General features: G+C 43.7%; 1 protein-coding gene across 1 annotated transcript in view; it reads right to left on the minus strand.

Annotated features, from left to right (window-relative positions):
* Positions 1-12598, minus strand: part of pde8a (phosphodiesterase 8A) — a 44189-nt gene that overhangs the window by 13838 nt on the left and 17753 nt on the right. The window contains 2 exon segments of the mRNA XM_042342922.1: positions 930-1120; positions 3207-3263. Of these exon segments, the coding sequence (XP_042198856.1) occupies positions 930-1120; positions 3207-3233 (218 nt within the window). The 5' untranslated portion in view covers positions 3234-3263.

Consider the following 12598-nt stretch of genomic DNA (forward strand, 5'->3'; position numbering starts at 1 on the left):
CATCCTGCCTGTGCCGGTTCTTTGAAAGAGCTATCCAACAAGTCCCACTCCCCCATTCTTCCCCCATAGCACTGCACATTTTTTTTCTTTTCAAGTACCTATCCAATTCCCAGCAAGAGTCACTTGCCGAGGTTCAATACAACAGGAGAGTGAAAACTTCAGAAATGAAAATAAACTGGACATTGCAAAGTACTTTTCTTGGACTGCGTGCAAAAATATTTGTGAAAGAGCATTTCCATTTGCACTGAGATTGGACTCAGGTATGGCCAGCAGTAATCTCGCTCTCTCACTCTTTTTTTTTGTACAAGACTGACCAGAAAATCATAATAATTTTCTGGAACTGGAACTGCCTTCCTCACTCCCTTCGCCTCGCTCCCTCCCTTCCCATTTTCAGGTCTCTGCTGAAGACCTTTCTTTTCGACCGCGCTTTTGGTCACCTTCCCCCTCCCACCACCCCCCCACCGGCTCAGCCCCGGGATCCGTTACGGTGAAGCGCTCTGAGATGCCATCCGGTGTGGAGGGCGCTATATAAATCCAAGCTGTTATTGTTATATGATAATAATCCTTGCGTTTGATATAGCGCCTTATCACGTCTTCGAGACTGTAAAGTGAATTGACCGTATATTATGTGGGCAAAATGCGGCAGCCAAAATGTAATGTCCCACAAAGAGTCGTGGATTGAGTGACCAAATTAATATTAATTTTATTTATTTATTACCCCTGGAAAAGCAATCAACTAATCAATCGGATTCCTACTTTCTGCTAGGTAAACAGAGGCATGTGGAGTAAGGGAACTTGCCTAAGGTTTCGCTCCGCTCAGGTATCTAACACAGGTCCTTTCCAATCGGAATTGCTCTGACCAACATGCTACAGGACTTTGAAGCAGTTGCGATACGACCATCTTTACAGCACAGCCAAGAGCAACTCACCGACACAGAGCTTCAGCATCGAAATATCTGGAATGTCTATGATCAATGACGATGATCTCGTGATTCTTGTCTAAAAAACACTCCAGAGCAGCCTCAGGGGTCCGTGCAGCGTTGCACTTGTAGCCGGCCTTATCACAAGCCCACCAGAACCCGTTACTCTGGCTATCTTCTTTGGCAAACACTAGAAGTACCTGATATGGGGAAGAGGGCAGAAAAGAATCAATAATAAGATGCACATTTCTAAAAACATGTATTCCTTTTTAAACCAGGCAAAATAATATCCTATAATCCTTGCATTTGTTATAGCGATTTATCACATCGTTGAGACGTCTCAAAGCGCTATATCAAAATGCAAGGATTATAGGGTTATTCTTTTTTCGAATAGTGCCGTGGGACCTTTAACAGCCACCTGAACAGGCAGACGGGACCTTGGTGTAACATCTTATCCAAAAATGGACATTGTTTTCAATCCCAGTGTTTCCTGAGTCATCCGAACACCTTCAAAAGATCTGATCAACATGGCGCTAAACTTATGAATCACGCCCAAATCTGGTGCAGTTTGCCCCAAATTCCATGTTCAACTGCTGGAGTCAACAGCATAGGTTACGGTTTGGATGGATTCCAAAGTTTCCTCGCATGGCTTGCGATCAAAATAGAGCAATGCCTCTTTTGATGCAAAATCCAACCCAAGCTGACTGAAGCCAGTTTGCAGCCTGGCCCGATCAAGGCAGACAAGTGGGTTGGCAGGAAGCAGCAGATAGGATCTTGTGTGGGAAAAAACACACCATCCATAATAGATAAATAAAATGCAAAGTCGAACTTTGATCAAAACAGAACTGGTTTATCAAGAACATTTGACCAGAACAACCTTTTTTTTGCTAATCGGGGAATAAAATTATGATGTTGAACCCTGACCCACAGTCCATTTAATCAGTAAACACACTCAAAGCAACACCAAATATTGTGTGCAAAAGTCATTAAATGTGTAAACCACGCTGTTAAATATCACCCAAATAGGTTTTGATAAAACATTTAAGAAGGAAGAGTTTCTTTGGCAATTGAACTGAAATGCTGAGCATGGGTAAATAACTTGTGACCAAAACATTCCCTCTTCAGACAAAGAAAGTTTGATCCGGGTGTAAATGTTGTTTATAATGCCGGGAGCTGGCAGTGTCCGATATGTAATGGACAAATATTCAAAGGGATCCATACAATGGACACTAACTAGAGTAAACACATTCACTGCAACGTGTATGATGTTGACGTGATTAAGTCAATGTTAAACAGCTTTACAAACACAAAACATTAGCAGTTTATAGTAAAAGATCATTAATAATAATCCTTGCATGTGTTATAGCAGCTTCTTACGTCTTGGAGACATCTCAAAGCGCTTCACAGAATATACTGTAAAGTGAATTTACTATATATTTTGTGGGTGAAATGCGGCAGTCAATTGCACACAGCAGCGTCCCCACAAACAGTCATAGATTCAGTGACTACATTTTAAAAAATGTTTTGAAGGGATTATTACCCCCAGAAATTAGAGACCAATTTATTCCACTCGCTCAATTAAGGAAGAAAAGTCTCTTGAGGGCAGGGCAGCCTATTACCATGGGGTCAATCAACATTTTAAGACTTAAAACAATTTAAGGTGTTTTTGTTTTGGCGGGGGTGGCGGAGGGGGGAGGAAAGGAGTTAAAATGACCTTTCTCCTTTTGAATTTGGATTTGCTTTGGATTTCACCTCTACCCACATACATCTGCAGCCAAGAAAGCTAATAAAGCAGAACTTCTTTGTGACTATTAATACAACTGGTGCCGACCGACATGCCATGCAAACGATTAGGAATGGCATGAACGGGATGAATCTCAAACAGGGGAAATGAACGCCAGCGTGAGCAGTTGGGCGATGCTCCTCTACAATTCCTCTGCCAGTTCTTCTGGTGCATTGGGCGTATAAACTAAAGCGCCGTTCACAAGCGATTATAAACTAAGACAAATTGTAGTTTGGCCCAAAGTTGAAATTAATCAGAGAATGTCTACTAAACAGCAGCTTCGATTCAATAAAACAACGGCCCCGAGGAAAAGCTCTGAATTGAGTCATCATCAAACCATACACATGCACGGGGAATGCAGACTAGAGTATGAGAAGTTTATGAATGATTACCTTCCACCCATGTGTTTACTGGGCAATCAGTGATCGCAGAATTAGTTAATCGCGATGGCGTGTGGAGAATGAGATGGGGGGAGTCAGGCTCCAGTGCTGCCTCTGGCTTACCTGAATAGGATCCTGATGGATCTTCATTGGTCCAAACTGAACCTCGGTCACTCCTCCCTGCAAAAAGGAATAACCAGAGAGAACACTCAGTGAATGACCTTTTGTAGCTTGGATCAAAACTTTAACAGATGTGGCACTCCATCCTTTCACCTCCACTAAACCCACACTGTGGCCAGGGCTTCTCAGCAAGTCGTATTTCTTTGAAGATGGCATGACCAAGGCATGTGGTTCAACATTTTCCCCACCGGCTCAATATCTAGATTCATAACTATTCAAAACCTGTACAGCAAAGTTTACTAGCTGCATACAACCTAAGGCAACTTATAACCCAAGGCAAATAAAATTGGTCACTCGCTCCATGGCTGTTTGTGGGACACTGCTGTGAGCAACTGGCTGCCGCGTTTCACCCACAAAATACACAGTCAATCCACTTTACCATATATCCTGTGAAGCTCTCTGAGTCGTCTCAACAACGTGATAAGGCGCTATATATTTTATATATATATATATCTCACAAACACAAGGATTCTAATTCTTCCCTTCAAAATGCAGTCACTGATACTTCTATTTACAGATAAACACCCTCATTTTTTTATCCTTTCTGTCATATTCTGTGCAACAATGTGAAAAAGTATCACTGTAACGAAGCTGTTCAATGCCTGTTAAGGCACGAAAGCAGTTTCCCCCTCTGTTCTGAAAGCACCGACTTGGGTAAAGTCTCCGCTCCACTCACACGAGCCTCCCCCCTGCTAATACCTCATTCCTATATACGTGATTATTCCTATGTGAGCCCAGACAGCTGGTGTTGGCTCAGTATGCAACGATAAAGAGCACCATAACTGAGCCCATTGCGCTGCTCATGAGAATTCAACACAGCAACACTTTGCCAGCCGGTCACTCCTGCTGGGATCGTGGTTGGGAGCTTGGCTGGTTAATTCTTCCTCCATAAACCTCGGATGAATTGTACAGTCAATTATGGATCGCCAAACTAACTCAATAGACACCAGGAAACAATGCTTGCTTCCAGGTTCATATGGGTCAGTTTCATAACAACCAGTGCCTTCACTAACCATGCCCTGGATGAAAAAATAGTCCAGTAAAGGGGGGCGGGGAGGAACAGAGAGAGAGAGAGAGAGTGAGTGAGAGAGAAAGGAGGCAAACATGAGAGTCAGAAAAATTAGCAAGAATAAAGAGAAAGTGTTCAGTTCACCCACACAAAATTAGATTACGTGGACAGAGATTCCTTGTGATGACAACAGGTCAACTGAGTCTTTCTTTTAAAAGGCTTAATGTACTAATACCCACCCTCTCTGAGCCTCTTAGCAGAACATCACACAAGGATTGGTGTCCATAGCAACCTAACCCTCTTTAGATCTCCTAAAGGAGGAATGCCCAAGTACTACAAAGGGAAAAAAACTGAGCAATAAACAGTGATAATGAAAACATTACTGAATCCACACCCGTTAATAACAGCCCAGATGTTTTTTTAATATACTATTTTTGATGAACGTTTTCACCTATTCCATCATTATTGGAGCTATGGGTCTGTGTTCTTTCTTGTTCTACCCCCATCTCCCACCAACTCAAGTCATCTTGACGTTGAGTGTTGGTAGTACTGCCACCTATGGGCCAAATGCAAAATGGGCCTCATAAAAGTGCTTAAAAATCCAGTTATCAAAAGGAAAAATAAGAGTTTCTCCCTGTGTCTTGGCCAACAATTCTCCGCATTAGTAAATCATTCACTTTCAGCCTATTTGTAGGACCTTGTGTGCAAAAGATGAATTCGCATTTGACTCCAAATAAAGTGTCACTACACTTGACAATTACTGAGACGTACAAGCCTAGTATAGCCTATTATAGTCAGAAGCAATGTTTAATGCAAAGAGATGGGGGAAGGGTAGCAATGAGAATGAGAACATTATTAAAAACATAAACCAAACTAGTTTCTGGAAATGAAAATGTTCAGGGTGATGAGATGCGACAAAAGTGTTGAGAGAATCTTTTGAGAAGCTGATTGGGGCAGTCAATGGTCAAAATACAAAACACAGGAGGCGTCAAAAATAACACAATATTTATGCCAACAGTGAGTTTAACATTTGGCTTTTCTTTTAAGAAACCGCGTTAGCTCACAAGGAACCCCTATTCCAGGCTGATGGTGCGCAACTGATATGAGCCCACATTGAATTGCAAAATCATTAACAGTCTGGCTGCCAAGAGAGAGAGAGAGAGAGAGAGAGCAGCCTAGAAATAATTGTATAGCAGGAGCTTTTTTTTTCACTTCACGATGCCAAACACAATCATTTACAAGGACTGGCTTTGAAGGAACAACAACAACAGCAACAACTGCCCCTCATGCAGGTAGCACCCCAGAGAGATGAGAGATGAGAAAAGCATAGGCTGACGTGTGTGCCAGAACACTTCCAATGGCTCAAAATTGATAGCCTTGAGAACAGTTACCAGGACCCAAATCAACCGGGCTGAATTACCAGCCACCGGAGTCTGCAGTAAGAGTCTGAATGAATCCATGTCATTCACATTCCACCGTCACCATGGTTTGAGTAACATTTACAGTGGGAATATATCCAATTCCTTGCAATAACTAGTTTTACATCTACTATAGCACCAAATTAAAGGGCTTACAGATTGTACGGACTGGAGAAGAGGGGTGGTGGGGGGGTGGGGGTGGGGGGGAGTAAGAGAGAGAAATTCCACCTCTCAGTGGTTTGTAGAGTCACTGACACCCACAGAAAAACCACCTCATTATTTCCAAACACTTCTGAGACTGCGTCCCAAACATGCCAAGGGATATGGGCAGTCACACACACGCACACACACGTATTACTGTGTCAGGTCCATCCTCTGAATAAATATTATACCCAATGGTGCTGTAACACGTTTCCTCAATGTGCACTCTCAGAATAAGCGTGCAAGCACGTGCAAGGAATCTCATTCTCACAGGGAGCAGCAGGTGACGATGGCTCAGCACTGGGCACACACTATTTATTCAGCCACGCTGCTTTTAACCCTCAGTTTCCTTCCTGCCTGTTTGGGTGCATCCGGTTTCTGTGGATCTCCGCGGGACAAAACTCTCCACACAACCAGAGAAATGCCATCCAACACAGACTGAAAAAAACCCCACAGGAAACTCAATGACACTGTTGCATGAGCAGACGTCAATAGGAGAGAGAGAGAGAGAGAGAGAGAGAAAAAAGTACTGCCTTGTTGCAGCATTGCTGTCTGGCATGCTTGGAATCCGAGGAAGTCTAGACTCCCCCCTCCCCACCCACCATCTACACATGGAGATTAGAAAAAAAATGTTTTATACAGATTAGATGGAATATGCAATTCAACTGGTATTAAAATGGAATCCTTCAATTCTTTTTAAAAGAGGAGATAATAATACTAATCCTTGCATTTGATGTAGCCCCTTATCATGTCAATGAGACGTCTCAAAGTGCTTCACAGAATATGTTGTAAAGTGGATTCACTGTGTTTTATAGGCGAAACATGACAGACAATTGCACACATAGATAGACTGGATAGGGAGAGAGATATATCAATCGTTATAGAGAAGAGAACCGTAGAACAGGAGAGTTGAGATCAGATCAAACCTGGTGCCTTATGTGGAGAAAAAACACTGGTGCAGAGTCGATGGGCCAAACTGTCTGGCTCTGTGTGTTGTAACGTTCTATGGTTCTATTACGCAAGAGATTTTCAAAGTATTTTGCGAGAGTCTTATCTACACGGACGTCGTCAGTCTGCTCACTCACTGCCCTGACTCACCCACAGTCGTCAAGCGCCCATCTGAGGCACTGAACACGTACAGAACACATTACCAGAAACAAAGCGGCCTACAAGATAGACCTACCTCAAAGGCAGGGAGCATTACCACGGACAAAAATAAATAAGATGGATAGATAAAACATTCAAACTGGACTGAACCGCAACAGAAAGCTGGTAAAGATTACAGTCACATGGGGGGGGGGGGGAAAGGGGAGACGGGGTGGGACAGACTAACTAGAGAGAGAACAATGTTTAATCAGAGCGGATTCATAAACATAAAAAAAACGGATTTAAAAAGCAGCTTCGGCAAAATGTAGCGGAGACAAGATAAGGAAGAGGAGTCTTTTGGGCACTGGGTTCTCAGTGTGCGAGTTTAGTACAGTGCAGGTAGTGCAACAGACTAGTTCCACTACTGGCTGAGCACTGCCAGGTACATTGGGGAGGTGAATATTAGCACAAAACACTGAAACAACCTCGCTTGAAAGAAAACCAAGACTTTACCATCGGTGAACACTCTTAGACTCCCCCCTGGGTCCGGCTTTTCCCGCCGTCTTTCTGAAGTGCTCGGAGACGTTCATCCTACGCGAAAGGCTTATTATATAAGTGCAAGTTGTTGTGGGAATAAAATAATGCCAGCAGCTTCTCTGGCTGCTGTGTTTCCCAATCGCTTTACAGGTTCTCCTTTTGCTGCCAGTCAGCTGGTCAGGATTTACCACACGGCCTCATGTCACGGCTGTAAATAGCTACACTCCCTAATCCCAATGATGAATGACGTGAGCTCGGGGCTTGTAATATATAATAGGGAGCCATAGTGTGCTTCTGGCCGGCAGCTTTACACTTGGGATTGGGGGGTGGGAGGCATGGGGGAGGGGGGGGGGGGGGGGAGGGTGAGAGAGAGGAAATGAGAGATAAAACAATGTCCAGGAGCTTTTCCTAATGCAGACTTCCTGCCCTTTATCTTTTTGGAGCGGTTCAACATTTTGGTGACGTGTGCAATGCACGTTGCAATTTCCTCTGCAGCTTTCTGGCTGTGTGACAGAGGAAGCTGTACCCTATAGATCCATTGGGAGCAGGTGAACTGGGGAGATAACATGGAGAAAAGAGGGAAAGAGGGACTGGCTGAACATAGGAAACATAGGAACAGGAGGAAGCCATTCAGCCCCTCGAGCCTGTGCCACTGTTCTATTCGATCACGGCTGATCGGTACCTCAACTCCAAATTTTATAATAGTAGTAAATAATAATAACGTAAATAATAATAAGATACACCCCTCTACGAACATATCAGAAACAACAAGAAGAATGCTTAGGGGGCTGAAAGCCCGCAGTAAGTAATGGGGAATCTGATTAGGGTTAATATTTCCGTATCGCAATTTTGAAAGAAAAACGTGCCTTTCAATTTTAGTTTTATAATGATAATAATAATTTGAGATGGCGCCTAATCCCGTCATCGAGACGTCTCAAAGCACGTCACAAAATATACTGTGAAGTGGAGTGACCGTATTTTGTGGGCGAATGCTGCAGCACATATCCTTATCGTTGTAAATCTATTTAACTTCTGGAAAAACAATCTGCACATCAACACAGCACGTATCATCCGCACTCAGATACTGAGAAATTCCAGCGTTTGTACATAGAAATATCTGTCCTGTCTAAAGCAATTTGTAAAGGGAGCTGAAATCCAACGCAGGGCAACTGCAGTGAGGTAGCTCAGCCCCAGAGAGGCATCCAACACCAAGTGCATTGTGTCTCGTGTCTTAAATCACCCCAACCGGAATTCAAACTGCTCACCCCGGCTGCTCAAAATCTAGGACCCGGCCAATGCAGAAGAAGCGATACACTGGAGCCAGCGCGCTCTGGAATTACGAAGCAGGGTGCATGCATCCCTCCAGGGAGAGAGTGCGCATTCCGTTCCAATAATTAAATATTTCAGGAATTTCTGTGTGTAGGTGGGATGCACGGAACTCAGTTTGGTCTGGATACTCTTCAGCACGATGATGGGTTTCCATATGCGTCAGACACCCGGATGATCAAAAAGAAAAAAAATACAACAGCGCCATAAATGAAAGTGAGCCGAGACTGGGGAAGTAGAGAGAGGATTTGCAATAAAGCATCAACAAGATGAGCCAGGCAACGCAGGAGTTTTAATGTGAAGCCTCCCTCCATTCTAGGTTTTAACATCTTCTAAATATAGGCACATTCTCCATAATCAATGAAATTTATAGTCTAGTTTGTGTGCTCCCAGCACAGGGCCGGGATGTGTGCCAGCATCACACGGGCTGGCTCATATCTGGAGCTCTCTGCTTCAAGGACACCCAAGCCACGTACAGTCGGAACAGGATAAACGGTTAAGATGTCAAATGCTTCTCTGCCCTCACCCTTTGGAACTCCATCCCAGAGTCCCTTCTCCTCGCCCCCTCGCTTGCCTCCTTCAAGGCCCATCCCAAGACCTTCCTCTTCAAGCACGCCTTCCGTCACACTCCCAACCCCACCATCCCTGCCCTTCAACCCACCTGATCCCAACCCCCAGCTCGGGTTCAAATCCTTGACTGTCCAGTGCCTTGGGACATCCTCCCGATGTGAAAAGCGCTGTGTAAATGTCATTTGTTGTTATTTGTTGTTCAATGACATTCCATTCAGTAAATCTTGAAGCATGAACACCAACGTTTATTGTGGGGATTCACGGCCAAAACATGGATTTCTAAGGTTACTTGTTTTCCCCAAACAATTAAATATTAGCTTATGGCTTATTTAGCTTATAACATAACCATCTCTGTGCTCTCCATATCATGATTTAATCCACCTCATAAATTCCTTCATTGTTCAAACACTTGGTTCAGCCTTTAATTTCCCCCTCCCAACACGGTGATAAGAGAATTTTCTTCATTCCACAACCTAATTCCAGAACTACACTGACTGATCTTCAGAGTCTACTGCCTCCACATTCATACAGTAATCAACATGTGTATCTACCAATGTGTCAGTGTCACATGGGTTGGGATAGTTGGAATAACACATCCTCTTTATAACTAATACCATACATGGATGGTTTCAACACCTGGTCAGGTAATATGCCCACATCATTCCTGGCTTACTTTATTGTTAAGACAGTCGTTGTGTCATATTTCCTGCAATGCCTCAGGTTTTTCAATTAAAAATGTCATCTTCAATTCATCAGGTAACTCTTTGGGCTTCATCCTTTTCCCTAAAACTACCCCCCCACCCCACCCTCCCATATGCTCAGTAACTTCAGGCAAAATATTCTACTCATGTCTGAACCAGTCTTTAAGTTATCTAATTCACAACATTCGCGCTAACAAATCTATTGGTGAGGCGCTTGAAAGTCATCAACTGGCTTTGTAAAGAAATGATACATTATCACCAACTCAGATACCTTCTTCAATGTGATAACAAAGAGAAGTCACTTTCCGAAGTTCGTACGGATGGGAGTGTTTGTTCTTAAATGCCATAATTCACATGGTCACAAGAGAAAATGCTCATCGTACAGACCTGCAGAACACTGGATCGAGAAAGGTAGAAGTTCAAAATCCCGTAGAGAATCACTTAAGTTTAATTTTTTAAAAAAAAGAGTTTCTCCCAGTGTCCAGGCCAACAGACCTCCAGAGAAATTGACATTTACTTTATGGTTGTTGCCTGCTGCGTTACCTAGAAAAATACTTTAGGGTGAACGGAGGTAATTGAACAAGAGGATACAGCTTTAGAGTTGCAAGGTGCAATTTCAGGACAGACAACAGGGAGTTTTACTTTACCCAAAGGGTAATTAACAAATGGAACAGGTTGCCAGGATGGATGGTTGAGACAAAGACACTGGATCCATTTTAAAAGAAAGCTCAGTGCTATATGAGAGGATGGTAGGATTGGTGTTCTGGAAGGATGAGGTCAGATGGGCCGAAGGGTATTTTTCATCCAAACCAACCTTGTGATCTTGTGAAAGCAAGGTTGGGGGTTTGGTGCAGTGCATTCCCACATACTGCTCCCACCGTGCATGTGGAAGAGGGAGTGAATCTTGCCTTGAGTGATTGAGGTGCCAATCAAGCAAACTGCTTTCTCCAGCGCTTTGGGACATCTTCCCGATATGTAACTTGTTGTTGTTAGATGGCGCTGGGTTTCTGGTCTTCTTTTAGCCGCATCAATCCAGGTGAGTGGCAAGTTTTCCATCACTCTGACTGGAGCCTTTTGTAGATGAAGAGGGCTTTGAAGGGATGGGAGGCGAGCCTCTCCACAGAGCACCCAGTCTCTGCCCTACTCTTGAAGCCATGGCGTGGGTGTAGCTGTAACCGGTAAAGTTTCATATAGCCAGTAATCCCCAGGATATTGACATAGTGAGATGACACTGCCATTAAAGGTCAGGGAGACTTCAACCAGTATACATTTACAGAATTGAGACCAATTTAGCCTCAACCTGAAACCAATGAAGGATGCGAAGTATACAGATATTGCAGAGGTCGATTGAAACCTTAGAAACAAATGCCTTTCTCAGCCGTCTTCCAATCTGCCGGTAATAAACAGCAAGGTTCTGTCCCAGCAAAACACCCAAACCCAGTCAAACCACTACATGAAAACGAGAAAATTGGTCACTTCCCTGTTCCGTCCTCTGACAAAACAAAGATCTGAAAGTTTTAAATTCGGGAGATAAGATGGAATGCTTTCTGAACTTGATTTCCAGCCAGTTACACACACACACACACACAAAACTCCAAGCTATTCAGATACGTAACAATAGGTAGCCGATACGACGTGGGGCAGATTTTAGCTTGGGTGCAGCTCAATTGTCCTAGCGAGCGCAGTTGTATCAATAAAAAGAATTTGAGGCTGATTTGTCCATGTTGCATTAGAATTATTAATGTGTCGGCTGCCCGTTTCTAGTTCTGATTTCAGCTGTTTGAGTGTATATTGCGGAAGTGCCAATACTCATTGGTCGCGGACATTCCCAATCAGGAGACCCAGGTTACCAAATTGATTGCTTCGAGCTTTTATCCCAACCACCAGCCAGCCGAGCGCATGGAATAGGTTACCTGGTGCTCAAACCGACTCTACCAGAAACCATTCCGACCTTTAAGATTTAAGACTAAAACTGGAGACTAAAAGCGTACCAATCTTTGAAGCGCTCCGAGACTCTACCCCGCATGAAGGGCACTATTTAAATGCAAGTTGTTGTTGTTGACTTTTAAAAATAGCCAGAAGGGACCTCGGTTTAACCTCCCATTGGAACGATTGCACCATTGACAATGCAATACTTCCAACATAGCATTGGGGCACAATCCATTATTCTACGGGCCCTTAACACGAAAAAAAAAGGACAGAGAAACAAATATTGCTTCGAGTTTTTAGAAGCTGCAAACGTTGATATCACTTAAGCGCAGTTTGGTTACAATCTTCTCACCTTTGAACATAAAGCTGGCGTTACCTCCATCAGGCGTCCAGATTGTCCGCGATTCCCAGGGACACACACACACACTGATACGATCAGTCCTGCTGTTGGGTTCAGGCACCTCAGTGACACACGGATGGGCTGCCCTAACCGAACTGAAGCAACTCCCTCCAGTACAAGCAAAGACGGAAATTTAGGAACTAGTTCAACTGGGTGTC

The sequence above is a fragment of the Callorhinchus milii genome, unplaced genomic scaffold (assembly GCF_018977255.1).
Source record: "Callorhinchus milii isolate IMCB2004 unplaced genomic scaffold, IMCB_Cmil_1.0 Scaffold22, whole genome shotgun sequence".
Lineage (NCBI taxonomy): Eukaryota > Metazoa > Chordata > Chondrichthyes > Chimaeriformes > Callorhinchidae > Callorhinchus > Callorhinchus milii.